The sequence below is a fragment of the Syzygium oleosum genome, unplaced genomic scaffold (assembly GCF_021117445.2).
Source record: "Syzygium oleosum isolate NSW1041296 unplaced genomic scaffold, Sole_v2.1 Sole_v2.06, whole genome shotgun sequence".
Lineage (NCBI taxonomy): Eukaryota > Viridiplantae > Streptophyta > Magnoliopsida > Myrtales > Myrtaceae > Syzygium > Syzygium oleosum.
In genome coordinates, this window is record NW_026607490.1 from 7,108,616 (window position 1) to 7,123,765 (window position 15,150).

General features: G+C 40.8%; 2 protein-coding genes across 2 annotated transcripts; one reads left to right on the top strand and one right to left on the bottom strand.

Annotated features, from left to right (window-relative positions):
* Positions 1-993: 993 nt before the first annotated feature.
* LOC115694003 (PWWP domain-containing protein 1) lies at positions 994-6,074 on the bottom strand. The gene is made up of 2 exons (XM_030621093.2): positions 4,590-6,074; positions 994-3,637 (listed from the first exon to the last, which is right to left on the bottom strand). Exons 1-2 carry the CDS (start codon positions 5,836-5,838, stop codon positions 1,425-1,427), a joined length of 3,462 nt encoding a protein of 1,153 aa, XP_030476953.1. The 5' UTR covers positions 5,839-6,074; the 3' UTR covers positions 994-1,424.
* A 7,884-nt stretch (positions 6,075-13,958) lies between these two features.
* On the top strand, positions 13,959-14,739 carry LOC115694014 (nuclear transcription factor Y subunit B-4-like). Its single transcript, XM_030621116.2, has one exon. It carries the CDS (start codon positions 13,973-13,975, stop codon positions 14,474-14,476), a length of 504 nt encoding a protein of 167 aa, XP_030476976.1. The 5' UTR covers positions 13,959-13,972; the 3' UTR covers positions 14,477-14,739.
* The last annotated feature ends 411 nt before the right edge of the window (positions 14,740-15,150 follow it).

Genomic DNA, 15,150 nt, shown 5'->3' on the forward strand with positions numbered 1-15,150 from the left:
TATGTGTCACGGTTCCGAGGTTTTCATGCGTCAAGGACCATGTATGAATTGAGAAAAAAAGGGCCAAATTTATAAGAGCTTCCGGAGTGTTCCTAGGGACAAGTGATACAATAATTGTGCAATGTTCTAGAGAACCGGTAGTTGGTGGACAGGAAGATGCGATCTCCTTCGCTATATCAAATGTCAATCAACGGATGTAATGAGCTAAGTCTTTGTACAAGTAGGGATGCTCTCCCCTTCATTTGTATTCATTTAACAATTGAAATAATTCATTTCTATTTTCTCCCGGACCTCCTCTTTAAACTTTCTCTCTCAAACAATTGATCTAGGCTTGGCTTAGGCGTTTCAACATCCAAAGAAGCCTAAGTCACTGCATGGATTCGATCCCAAACAACCAACCCATGACATATGCACCCAGAGCCTCCGAGGCAACTTTACTTGACCCATGATCGCAATTAGCTGCTTTTCTTCCATTCAAATAGTTCCATAAAAAACGGCTTCCGTCCCAAATGGAAATGCGAATTGCATGGATGTAGATTTATCCTTTCAAAATTTGCGTTTGGCATAGATCTTTGGAACGCGACTAATGCATCACCAACCGTGAGGCATGCGCTTCTTATTCTAGCCTATTTCCGCATGCCATAATGTCCGTTCGTGTGGAAGACTAATGGACTATATGGGTTACAACCTTCATTCTTGAAGCAGTCTCTCTTCTGTTTTTCGCTCTTTGGCCAATTACTCCCATCGACGGAGTGAAATTTGGAATTGACTATACATATCGTTTAGCCTAACAGTCAAGAGGTTGAACATAATCCCATGATCACGTATCCTCTAACATGGTTCCTTCCTCCAATATACTGCGACCATTTTCCCTCTGGCCTCATTTGTTCAATATGAGTGAAAGCTCAGCTCGTCCTAATCCCTATTCTTTTTTTAATTCCCTCATATTCGCAAGCTCTCTGGGTTCATCAACCTCTCCAAAAACAAAATCAATAATCCTCTTACTACTCTATCCAAGTCACATTGCCCTTACGAAAAGTTTCCGTGTCTGTCAAGCATAATAAAAAAGCTAAAGCAGAAAAAAAAAAAGACAATGTTTCCTACGAATAATTAAAATAAAACCTGTCAAAGCTAAAAAGAGCAATAAGATTGCACCATCGATTACACATGACAAACATGATTTGGTCTTGTCACTAGTCCAACCGCTTCATATTTTGTTTTGTCACTAGTCCAACCGCTTCAGTTTGAGGCCCCTTTCTGTTGGCTCTCCTCAGCCCGAAGGAAAAATCCAATCCCTGCCAGAAGTCCAGTGCGATTTGGGCTTTTTGATTGGTGACTCGTCCTCCATGCGACTGTTGAAGTTCCATCTTCATGGTCCATAAAAGATTAATCGCTCTTTTGGGTGGGGCCTCACTTATTTATCATCAAAGAGGATGGTAGGGGACATAACCTAGCAAGCCCGACAAGTTGTTCACTACATCATTGCACCGAGTCAAGAGGCTTATCATCTGGTGCGAGATGTCCACGGTGATGTTAAAATTGGGTGCACTTCTTGAAGAGGGTGCTATTTCAGTGGGCAATGGTGCATTGTTGTTTAGCAGTTGTGGCTTTGCAAGTGGAGGAAGGGGTAGAAGAGGCGGAAGAGGAGAGGAAGGGACAGCTCTTTGAAAGTTCTTACTATTATAAACCATTGCAAGAGAGGAAGAAGAAGATGATGCACCACCATCTGCAAAACTAGCATTGTTGTTCTTGTCGTTGAAGTTGTTCGCATTATCAACCATCATCTTTTGCTCTTGCTTACTAGTAGTTTCTTCCCCACCCAACATAAATTTTACACGGGCTGCTGCCCGACCTCCATTACCTGTGGTGGGCCCTACACCGGCATCATCTCCAGACGATTTCTTCAAGCATGATTTGAGCTGCACCGAGGATGCAGGTCCTGGTCTTTCAGTCGAAGGATCCTTGAGGCGTGGAGTATCATGTACATCATTGACTCTGCTTTTTCCAGACTCCGAAGCCTCGGATGCAGGAACTTCTGCATCCCGAAGAGAATATCTCACGCCAGCATTGCCAAACAAGTTGTTGTTTCCAGCAGCATACTTGTAAGCTGCCTCCGCGTCAAGTTTGCGGTGGAAGACAACCCGGCATGTCGATGACTTCCAGAAGACACGGATACCCGAGTAATCTAATGGCCCAAATCGAGCAAACCTTGCCTTGAGCTCAGTGACAGAGGGTAGTGACGTTCCAGGAGGAAATTTCATGACTAATATGGTGGGGTCCGAGGCTCTTGCCGGATGAGACTCCACTTTCTTGACAGGAAATGGTTTTGCTTGTTTTGGGGTTGCAGATACAGTTTCCCTTCCCTCTCCCCGTGGCGCATCTTGGGTCTTCTGAATTGCCCTCTTTTCAGAGGCCAATGATTTGATATTGTTGATTTTCCTCAACCTCTTTGCTTCAATTTCTTCTTGACGGTCGGATGGAGGACGTTTGCGGCCACTCTTTGTTGGGTCATCAAATCTTCCAGGTGGTTTTGTTGATTTTGAAGATGATAACTTTCTTACGCTTTCACCAGTAGGTTGATCGGGAGCTCCAACACCAGCAAGAGATTTAGCAGGGCGTTTTTCATCGGTATCAGTCTCAGATGGTGGAGCCAGAACCAAGCTCTTCTGATACACAAGGGATCGAAATCGAAGAAATGCATGCTTTGTAACTGCAGGATTGCTCCTTTCAATTCCATAGAAAGGATCAAGAGCAAGGGCTTGCAAGCCATTCAAGAGTTGTCGCAAATCGAGCTCAGCATTTCCAGACCAAGTAGGCACCGTCCCAACATTATCGGGATGCATCCAGCTTGCTTCACTTTTCTGCTGTTTGTCCGCATAAGATTCTTCTCTTGACGCTGAATCAACTTGAGAAAGTTTACCAGCAACTTTTGCCACTGATACTCCGACTTTGCTAGCTACCAGCCGCTTTTGGGGATGATCAGAACCTGTCTCAGTACCAAATTCTTTCCTTTTCTTCTTTTTCTTCTCTCTCGTAACAGCATTCTGCGAGCTTGGCTCTCCTGCATGATATTTAAGAACTTTCTTCTTCTTCTTCCTCATGGCTCCATCAGCACTAACAACATCAGCTGATAAAGGAGAAACATAACCACTATCCTGTACTGTATGAAATTCCTGGCCTCTTTGCAGAAAACCATCTTGGGAATTGGTGATTTTTGCATCATCCCCTTTTCCCATTACATTGGAGCCACCTAAACCAGAAGGACTCGAAATATTTATTGCAGAGCTACTTTCTGGAATTTGATGCAGGTCTGAAATCCCAGTACCACCTTGATTTGAAATTGCATCTGCAGTTACTTGGGTCTGCTCAAGTTTCCCAGAAATCTGAGAGTTGACAGGAATAGATGGAGCTCTCTTCTGCAAGATATAACCTGCTGCAACTACAGATGAACCGTCAATGTAAGCGGCAGGAACCAAAGAATTGGCCTGTACTGGGCTAGTTAGTTGTGTGCCAGAATCTTCACGACGCTTGAAAAGATATTTGTCCTTTTTGGAGGTATCCTTCACTTTCATGGGTTTAGTGGAGGTCCTTTTGCTGCCAAGAGCCTCGGCAAACACCAGTGGACCACTCAAAGGAGCTGAAGAAGAGAACAAGCACATGATATCAGAAGGAAGGTACCAACTATTAACCAATATATCTTATAGCCAGAACGCGTTTGATGATAAACTATGAAAGGCACATCCACGTCCAGTAACAGTACCAGAAAGGAAAAAAAACTCAACTTCATAAAGAAAGAGCTTAGGTGTTTAGTGAGTGAACCATAAAGTAAGACAATCAAAAGAGCTGATAAGGGCATGCACTCCACATCAACTATAAGGAGCCGGACAAATTTTGATCTTACTAGCTCCTTCGATCTTCTTTGCTATCCCTTTTCCATTGCATTTTATAAAGAGAAAAATGAACTACTAAAAGTGCAATAGCAGGTTTCGACCCAAAAAAAAAATGCAATAGCAGGTTGACTATTAGCCAGGAGGCAAAAAGTTGACAATATGTTTCCTTAGCATGGAAGTTGAATAAGCACAAGGGATGTTATGTTGATTGTTTCTTTTCTTATGAAAAATGCTATGAAACCAAGCTGCTCAAATATGAACTATTGCCTTTTCCTTAGAGCAGATGGATGTACTTCAGTATCCACTTGATTAATGTGTATTGCATGACTGTACAAAGCAAGACCAACACTGAAGAGAAATACTGTGCAAAGGTAGGACTTTTTCAGAACCCTTTTCTTTAAAGAACGTGTTTGGACTTCTCTTTGATAGCTCCATACATGATAACAGAAAGAAAAGAGTAGCGAAATTGAAACTACTTAACTGTGTCTACCGAACATCTTATAGCTAAATCATGAATAGGCAAGACTTTCTACTATATAACTCAACAACTCAACTTGTGGAAAGTGAACCCATATAAGCATGAGTCATGCGAATAAAGGCAGCAACCTGCCGAGATAATGCCCAACAAAAACAAAGAAAAGACACTAATAACCGCCACAGAAAAAATATTTGAAGCTTAAAATACACTATCTAATATACCTCGAGGCGGCTCTTTCACCGGCTGAGCTGTTGCATCAACTGGACTGTGAGAAGGGCGCACAGCCTGCACCCCGAATGCCTGTGCATAGGTCTCATCATACTCCTCAAATACTGCCTTGCGATAAGCAAAAACGATAGCCTTATTCTTGACAAACTCGAGGCTCTGCTCATCACGGCTTTGCGGCATTAATGCAAGCTGCTCTATAAATGCAAGAGTTTCCCGAGGCTGGAAACTGTCTCGTGCTTTGCTTATCTGAGTAGTCGAATACAGCCCTCCTTGCTCATAATCAGGCACATCGACTGCAAAGTACCCCTGAACATGTGTCGGTCGAAAACTAAAAGCATTTCTACACCTGCAAGCCAAACCAAGACCACTTCTTCTACTTGCTTCATCCATGGCCTCCTCAACTGCCTTACTAAAGTTCCTCGAAACCGTCTGGCTCGATTTTTCAATGAAATTCTCCTCAAAAGGTATAAGCTCTGCTGGGTCAAACCACCCATAACTACTATCACCGAAGAAAGCCACCAGCACATAACCATCCCTCCTCGAGCGACGCACCGAAGAAGATGCAAAGACTTCATTGAAGATTTGTCCCGGCCACCAGGGATGTGATTTTACTTTGCCCCACACCATATCCCCCACTTCAAATCCGTAACTCAAAGCCCTCGACATGCCACTTTCATTGGAGCTATTTTTCTCATTCGCTACATATTCATCAAACTCAGACAACAAAGAATCATACTGCCGGTCGAAAGGTTTCCTCTCAGCCAAGCCACTAGAGTTTCTCGACTCCAACCCATCCCCGTCAACCGCAAGGCGACCTTGCAAACCAATTTCGCGATCGTAGGCATCAGATGGGTCATTTTCCACTTTCATCCCACCTTTCACATCGTGGGGCCAATACTCACCGGACTTCTCGCTTTTAAAATCGAAACCTCCAGGTACCATTTCCTCATCTTCCCCACCAGGACTCCCCCCACCTGCCGACGAGCAAACCCTAACTCTATCCTCTTCAGATCTCCCATTTCCTGAATCTACGCCACTACCCGAAGCCCTAATTTCGCCTCCTAAACCTACCGAATCGACGCCCATCGAATCGACCGCACCATCACCTGCAACCCCCAAACCCACGCCCTTCCCTTCCCGAGGCACTCCACGGGCATCCTCCGAAACCCCACCTTCCCCTCGATTCTCCTCCGGCCCACCCGATTTCCCACCTAAACCGTCCTCATTCGCCGCCGATAACATTTGGAACAGCTCCTAGGTCTAAGCACCAAGCTCCCAACGGCGAGACGGGAGCTCCCAAGGTCCCGCCGGAGGAAAAACCGTTACCTTCCGCGGGCTTCACGGAGGCCGCCGGCGCCGATTTCTCCGGCGAAGGCACCGGTACGGCCGAGGGATCGGAAAATCAGAGACGGAGAAACAGAGGCGCGCGACGCGGAGAGGTGGGAGAGGTGGGAGGGCGTGTTCGAAACAAAGGGAAAAGGCGCAGGGGGACTGTGTTTAGTGATTTATATACCTGGGTTTCGACGAGCTTCCAGCTTCATTTTCATTTTCTGGCCTTATTATTTTTTTTTCTTTTTGTTCAATTTCCTTTTTCCAATTTCCTTTTTAAATGGATTATCATCTCGTCCACCAGTGGAAAAAAAAAAGAAAATCCTTTTTTTTTAAATCAATTTTATCATATACCTCGTGATTATCTTTCGAATCACAAGAAGATGTGGGAATTTCAACTCGAAAATTTTGTGAAGTAGAATAGACGGTCGAATGAAAATATATGAGGCCGTGGAAAGGACGATTATAGAAATATCTAGGGAACTATCAAGGTCGGGAGAGAAATTCGTAATTTAGGAAATATAAAAATATCTGTTGCGAGATCGCTAGAGACATGTGGAGATATCTTATTTTTCGGTTAAGTTTTGGGCCGTTTTTATTGTTAAGTTCGTTGTAATTTATTGAGATTCGGTCAAAAAAAGTAAGTATTTGGGAAATGGTACTCGGCTTATGTTTGAGGAAAATATCGTTCCGTGGCAAAGAAAAAAAGGAAAATGACATAAATAGTTTATAAAATTTGATCAAATGTGTAATGTGATCCCTGAACTTTTAAATTATTTAATGTGGTCTCTGAACTTTATCTTAATGTGAAATGTAGTCCATTAAATTTTAATTTATCCAATGTTATCCCTAAACTTTTGGTAGAGGTTTGATTTAATTCTTGCACGATATGAAAATATTTAATGTTGTCATTGATCTTGAACTAATGCAAAGACTACTTTGAACACTTTCATATAATTTAGACACTACATTAAACAGATATTAAAAGTTCGTGGACCACATTGAACAAATTAAAAGTTCAGGGATCACATTGTGCATTGGCCAAAGTTTAGGAATCACATTGAAAAAATTTAAAATTCAAGGACTATATTGCAACCAAAGTTCATGAATCATTTGTGTCATTATTTCAAAAAAAAAACTCAAAATATTGTTGTGCGGCAAAAAAACAAAACTGAAGATATTGTCTTGAGAGTAATAGGGATCATGGGCTTCAGTCTAGCGTAAAAAGCCCAATCTTCCATACTTGGGCCAAGCCCAGTCAGAGATTGTTAGCATGTTTGGTTAGAAAATTTGGGGCTGGCTGTGAGCTCGGTCTTTGAGCCTGCCAATTGACAACCTCCGCTCAAAAGAATAACGATCTCCATCATTTTCTCTTGGGTTAATACTATCAAAAATCCCAAACTGGTATGCATATGACAATTTTACCCCAAAATTTTTTTTTTACCACCAAAAACCCCAAACTGGTACACCTGTGACAATTTTACCCCGAACATACCACAAAAAACCCCAAACTGATACACTTGTGACAATTTTACCCTGAACATACCACAAAAAACCCTAAATTGATACACATGTGACAAATTTACCCTGAACTAAAATTTTAATATTATTTTTTTAGTTTTTTGAATTTTTTTAAATTTTTTTGTTTTTTTTTTTTTCATCTTCAACCTCTGGCCGTTCGCTGGATCGGCGACCAGCCAGAGGCGGAAGCCGGTGAGGTCTACCTCGCCGACTGCTAGCGAGGTCGACCTCGCCGGCTGCTAACGAGGCTCGACCTCGCCGGCGTCAGGCGAGGGCTGCCCTCACTGGATCTGGCAAGGGCGACCCTCGCCTGCGTCAAGCGAGGGCTGCCCTCGCCGGCGTCGGGCGAGGCCAGCCCTTGCCTGGGCGGGCGAGGACATCCCTCGCCCTTGTTGGCGTCGGGCGAGAGCTGTCCTCGCCTGAGTCGGGCGAGGGCGGCCCTTGCACGCGCCAACGAGGTCGAGCCTCGCCAGCGACTGGCGGGGCCAACCTCGCCGGCTTCCGCCTGGCGACCGGCCATAGGTTGAAGATGAAGAAAAAAAAAGAATAAATAAATAAATAATTCGAAAAAATTATTAGTTCGGGATAAAATTGTCACATGTGTACCAGTTTGGGATTTTTCGTGATAAAAAAAATAGTTTAGGGTAAATTTGTTACGGGTTTACCAGTTTAGAGTAAAACTGTCACATGTATACTAGTTTGGGATTTTTTGTGGTAAAAAAAAAATTTGGGGTAAAATTATCACAGGTGTATCAGTTTGGGAATTTTGGTAGTAAAAAAAAAGTTCGGGGTAAAATTGTCACACGTGTACCAGTTTGGGGTTTTTGATGGTATTAACCCTTTTCTCTTTGATGCACCACCATGCGCAGTTGGTTTTGAGTAGAGGTGAGCACCAAGTCCGATTCAATTCGGAAATCGGATTGAACAGGCCTAAACTGACTGATCCAATGCTAATTTTAGTGAGAACCAGTTCAAGCCCTAATTCTGCCAACCCTAGAACCTGGCCAAGAGCTGTTCTGTTTCCGGTGCCATGGCTAGAATCACCGATTGTATTTGGGAATCAATTTGACCAATCTAGTTTTCGGGCTACATCGGTTTTGAAGTCTCTTTTAAAAGTTAAAATAAGAATTGAACATTAGTCTTCAACATGAAAAGACATAATATAACAACTTGACGAACATGTGTTTCTTTTTTAAAAAAATGGTGCAGCTTTATAGTTTATTGTAATAATTTAATTTTGTACAGAAAACCAAAAATGGTCTTAGTTTAGAAACCGATGTTCTAGAGCTAATTGGTTTGGTTCCCCGTTTCAACCCGATTCGTCTCGGAACCAATCACCCCCAATTTCGAGATTGCATTTGTCACTTTTACTTTGAGAGACAACGATCCAATAAAACTCACATTATCTAAATTTTCACTAAATCTAGCTAGGGTCACATCTCTTATTTTGTTCAACATGTTAATTATTTTGTGGTAGACATGATTCTTTATCTATTTCTTCTAATTATAAATGCAATGTCACACTCGAGTTGTACAAAGGGGTGAACTTGAAATGGAAAGGGGTGAACGAGGGTGGGATTTATCCCATTACCTCTTCATGTCTGCATGTTTCTAGTGTTACATTTAGAAAAATACGGAATATCAATTATACACTCACGGTTTCCATTTTCCCACTTTGGAATCCAAAGAAATTAAGGAAAAACAAAGAAAGGATGTTACGAAATTTACAGAACCTGCGCAATGTTGTGTGAAGGTACGTTGTAGTTCAGAACTTCATATACGAAGGCGTAAAGCATAACCATGCATCATCTTTCGCGACCAAACACAATCACATAACGAAGATGCATACTTTCAAGCATTCGGGAAAAGTTTCAGAAAAGTCATTGCATTTGTGCTCATTTAGTTCTAAACATTTTAATTGTACCAATTTAGGAGAAAATTGTCAAAAAAGTCCTAAGCCAATTGCACTTTCGCTAAATCAATACTAAACCTTTTAAGTTTGCCAATTGAGTCATAAACATTTACGATTCTTGCCAATTGAGTCCTAAACCTTTACACTTCTTGCTAATTGAGTCCATCTGGCCAATTTTGACCGGAAATCGCTTATGTGGATGCCGGGCGGCCACGTGGCGCTGATGTGGAATTTTTAAATAATTTTCTGAATTTTTTATGGTTTTTTTCTTCTTCTTTTTTTTTTTTCCTTTTCTCTGTTTTTTTTTTTTTGGGTTTTGGAGTTGGCCGGCGAGGGTGGCTGGCCAACTCTAAAACCCAAAACTCGCCGGCCAACTTTAAAACCCAAAAAAAAAAAAAACGGAGAAAAGGAAAAAAGAAGAAGAAAAAAACCATAAAAATTCAAAAAATTATTTAAAAATGTCCACGTTAGCGCCACGTGGCCGCCCAACTTCCACGTCAGCGATTTTCCGCCAAAATTGGCCGGATAGACTCAATTCACAAGAAGTGTAAAGGTTTAAGACTCAATTGGCAAACTCGAAAAGTTTATGACTCAATTGGCAAAAGTGCAATAAGTTTAGGACTTTTTGGGCAATTTTCCCATCAATTTAGTCATGCACCTTTTGATCTAATGCCAATTCGATCATTTCGGCTAATTTTTGCCAGATTTTGCTAATGTGGATACTAGCCGGCCTACATGGTACCGTCGGCGCTGACGTGGACAATTTGTAATAATATTTTAATTTTTTTTCCCTTTCTTCTTCCTTTTGCCGGTGACTGGCCACAGGCGATGGACGGCCACCGATCATGACCAAGCAGGCTAACCTCGCCTAGGTGAGGGTCGACGTCGCTCGGCATAGGCGAGGCCCTACGAAGTAAGGGTGAGCTCAGGCGACAAGCTCACCGTTGCCCAAGCAAAGCCCGACGAGGGTCGGTCTCACCCAAGTCAGATCTAGTGAGGCCAAGGCCTAAGCGAGGGCCAACCTTGCTAGATCTAACACAATTAAAAGGTTGTTTTGGGACAAGATCTAGTCGGATCTAGTCGACTAGTTTTGGGAGACTAACGCCCGTTTCACCTAGTTTTGGGAGACTGATAACGCCCGTGTTCAATGCATTTGATGCATTAACATGACTCTTCAAAGGGCTTTTTTCAGTCCAAGCACAACAAAAATCAGTCTCCCTACTCAACAGATGACTCACCTAAAATAAAGGTTAATTGGGAAGCCATAAGTTGCGTTCTAATAAACTAAACACAAGATAGCATAAATCTTCATTTTTGTTCCCGTGATGATCATATGTCCGTCCACCATGTTCGAACCTATCTCAGATTATGTTTTCACTTATCCCCTTCCACACATCTTTATAACTGTTGCTTTGCAACAATTTCCTTCAAGCGCAATTCGGAGCGAGGAAAGAGTTCGTTGACGCAACAATTGATTAATAGACATATATACTGAGGCTAAGATTCAGCACAGAACCAGCTTATCTAAAGAGGAAAGAAGCACTTATCTAAAAAGCTATACCAGGATTTTATAGGACATTTACTAAATTTTACTTTGCTAAATAATGTTTCTAATTTGTCTGTTAAATAAGCGAGACCTCTCCATACAAAGTGGTTTACAAAATTATGTATTATTTTACTAGTCTCCATATCAAGAGTTTGATGTATATTTAGCTATAATCTGAAAGAACCTAATGCTATTTCCGTTGCTTAGGTAATATTTTACTAATTAATAATATAGTAGAGGAAATAAATCAACCATTCGCCATTCATGTTGATATTTTGTTTGTAAAACAAATAGGTATTTTATCTCATATAGAAAAAATGTGAGTGTGTGCCGTGTGGGCCAATATTTAAGTATGGAAGTCTTCTAACTTTACAATTGGAGATCATGGGTTAAGTGGGTTGGATCCTATGATACTCGCTTGCTGATGTACGATTATTAAGTGCACTTTGCATGCTTGTGCATGCGCTTGTGGACCAGAATTGACAGTAATCAACGATTATTTTTTTTAATTTCAAATTTACAATTTCAAAACATGAATATTATAGTTGTGTCCTTTTAAAGCAATATGTTTGTTCACAAAAGAGTTTTGATATTATATATTTAACTGTTCTCGTTGAATAACTTCTCTTCTCAATTTTCTTTTCTTTCTTAAAAATAAAGCCTTTTTTTCCAATTTTTTTCCTTTTGAGTTGGAAAAATACCAGAATTGTTATGTAGTGTTTCAATTTTGAGACTTTATTGTATCTTGAAGGATTTTTGCCAGTAACCATTAACAACCGTGTGGGGCAAACAATTTCTTAAAGGCAGTGTATTCATGCCTCAAAGTTTGATTCCATTCTTCCCGATTATATTCCAAACAATTCACACATACTCTTCAAAAAGAGGGAGAATGAAGCAAGCAAAGATGCATAAATCAAACTCGTGAAGCTTCTAACTGGTCAACCCCGAAAAGGTAGCACAGGTGTGAAAAGAAAAGACACAGACGCTTCCTCTCTCATTGGCCTCATTTACAACAAAACATGAGTTGATGCATTGCAAGAGTTGCAGTGACATCTTTAGTTTATAAAGCACATAAAGCTTAGTGGAAGCATTCTTTCTAACTCAAGGACGAGCCTATGTACGTTAGAAGAACATAATTCAAAAAGCTAATTAAGAAAGGCAGGAATGTGCATTAGCTTTCGAGGTAGCACATCTCTCTACCATATAATACGCCTTAATATGTATAAAGTAATCGCATCAAGAAAGTGTTGTCACATAAACTACGGTTCAAAGAACATAATCGGTTCCTTAACCTGGCCTTTTATTAATTTATTTGATTAAATCACAATCAATGAGTATCTTATTCTCTAGTTTGGCCATTCAATGAATTGTACGTGTTATTGCAGCGTTCTTTCCACTTTTCTCAATGGATGCAACAATCATAGGTTGAGCCGCGACATCAAATTCTAAAGTTGCCGAATTGGGTTTGTACACGACAATGGGCTTTTCTTTTAAAGTTTAAAATGGCTTTCACGCTGATGTGATGTAGAGCTTTCATTCATTGGCAAGTACCATTTCAAAAGTACACATGTTCCGGAATTTGACCAAACTCTTACCATAATTAACTCACAAAGTAGATTCTTTGTTGTCCTATCAAGTGACAAAAGCTTTTGCAAAGCCCAAGTTTGTGAGGTGATGCAACCCCAACACATCTATAACTTGTTCCTGCTGAGAAATTCTTGTTTAATTTGTTTCCATTACGTGCACAAGTTGGCCACAAGCTGGTTCAAATGATATGGGGCACAACTAATAGTTTATTAACTTAATGACGGTCTATTATGAGCATTATCTATGTAGGATGCTAACCATAATAGAAAAGAGAAAACAAAAGAAGTAATTGCGTTTGGGGTGCGGGCTGGCGGAGACCATCTGTTTGTACAGTATCACATTTTTTTATTTTTCATGTTGTCATTTTCATCAAGAAAAGGACATCCTCTCCAGTATCAGAGATTTGACGCGAGAAAAAGTCGCAAATTAATTAACTTTATGTTGAGTTTCCTACAATACAAAAGCATTTTCTCCACAACATCTTTCATTACCTTTCATTTCAACACGAGATCCGGCTTTGAGCTAAGAACATTGCTTCAAAAGTTGGGCCATGTTGCATGTAAAAGACATTAATTTATGTTCAAAAGAAAGGGCATGATTTGATTCTTGTCCTTTGGATTATCTCATCATCGGTCATACAGGAACTTAAATGATGTGCTTAAATCATAATTATTGGGAGGGTTGGGGCATGGATTAGGGTTTGGTATGAAGAGCATGCTTTAAGGAGGCCTTTTCTCTCACTTTTATTTTCTAGCTTTTGGCTTAATTCATTAACGAGAGTCACTCAAAAGTCCAATATGTAAAATTCAGTAGGAAGGAGTTCCTTTTCTCAATTTTTTGTTATATATATCTGGATTTTGAGTGCGCTAATTATAGAAATTTGTGAATATCACCTTAAATGAGTATATTTAACACATTAAAGTAAAAGATTTAAAACTTATGATGTCCACGCAAGTGAAGTCATAGTCAAAGAACTACAATCGAAAGCTAAAGCTACTTAAATGCATATTGAGCCCCAAAGAAAAACGCTTTCAAAGAGCAGTCTCTGAATGATCCTTGACATTATGGATGATGAACTTGGTATGATGACATGCTTGGTAAAACACATTGTTAAAGCCTATGAATGCTTATAATATTATGGCAACATGTGTTTGATAAATAACTGTAAATATATACGAGTGGATTTCTTTCACATTATGAATTCTCAGTAAAACTCATAGTGGATCTGGCACTGCCTACGATGCTATCGGTGTCATCCATCATGACCATGGCACATCCAAATTAGGTCACTGCGCATGTGCCAGGCACATTGTGCACATGAAAAAGTGCGTGTATATGCACACATACATATGTACGGATTAGGATATATAGCTATATAGAAGTGGGGTTTTCCCGTTTAAGAAAGAGCGACGAGATCTGCATTTTGCGAGATCGGTCATTCATTTCTCTATTACTTTGGGAAGAAAGAGAAAGAGAGAGAGATGGTTGATGAGCAAGAGAGGTTGCTTCCAATCGCAAACGTGGGTCGGATCATGAAGCTAATCCTTCCACCGAGCGCAAAGATCTCCAAGGAAGCCAAACAAACCATCCAAGAGTGTGCCAGTGAGTTCATAAGCTTTGTGACAGGTGAGGCGTCCGACAAGTGTCACAAGGAGAACCGCAAGACCGTGAATGGGGACGACATCTGTTGGGCTCTGAGTTCTCTAGGGTTTGATGACTATGCTGAGGCAATTGTTAGGTACTTGCACAAGTACAGGGAACATGAAAGTGAGAGAGCCAATTATAAGCAGGAAACTAGTAAAGCCAGAGATGTTACTGGTCAGCATGATCATGAAGACAAAGTAGAAGGTGATGATGATGAGGAGGAGGAAGGATTGTGCCACACAGATAGTCAAAGAGGAAAGGGTATTACTTCAACTCGTCACAGGCATCCTGCTCCGTTAAAGTTCAGAATCATTGACAGGAACGATACCTCTCCATCTTGATCAATCAACGTTTCCTAAAGGAGAAAAAGCATCAGGCCTGTAAGATCTCACATCTCATGTCTTTATCCGGGGAATGACGCGATGAAGTGGATTGAGAAGGCATTGATAAGTGCGTTGTGTAATCGCATGTAAATGATCAGCTGTTTATGTTACATACTGTCTGAACTTGGGGGGTTCCAAGGGTAATAACCAGCTTGTGTCTCTTGCTTCATAAACTCTCTCTCTCTCTCTCTCTCTCCATCTCATCTCCTCCAGATAATGTGGATGAGGAGAAGAAAAGGATGTTGCTTGTTTTTTAGCCTTTGGTTTGCATTTGAGATATATCAGATGGTATGGTGATTATAAGTTTTTCTTGGGAAATTTGATTGTATCGTGTACATGAAAATAGCCTGACATAATAACCACTAACCAGGCCATATAATCTTGATCTCCCTCACAATTTTTTGAAGATCTTTCTCCTCTTATTATACGAAGAGATCATTATTACATCTTCTTTTCCCAAATCAAGATGGCTATCGATATGTTTAAACTCTACAAGCACAAGCACAGGGACTATTGTGAAATGATAGGAAGAGAAAATATAAAATCGCTAACAAGCTCTAAACAGCTTGATTGGCTCGGCATTTTCTGATTGAAAATTCAGCTTTCCCATAGTTGTTTCTAATTGCTTGCAT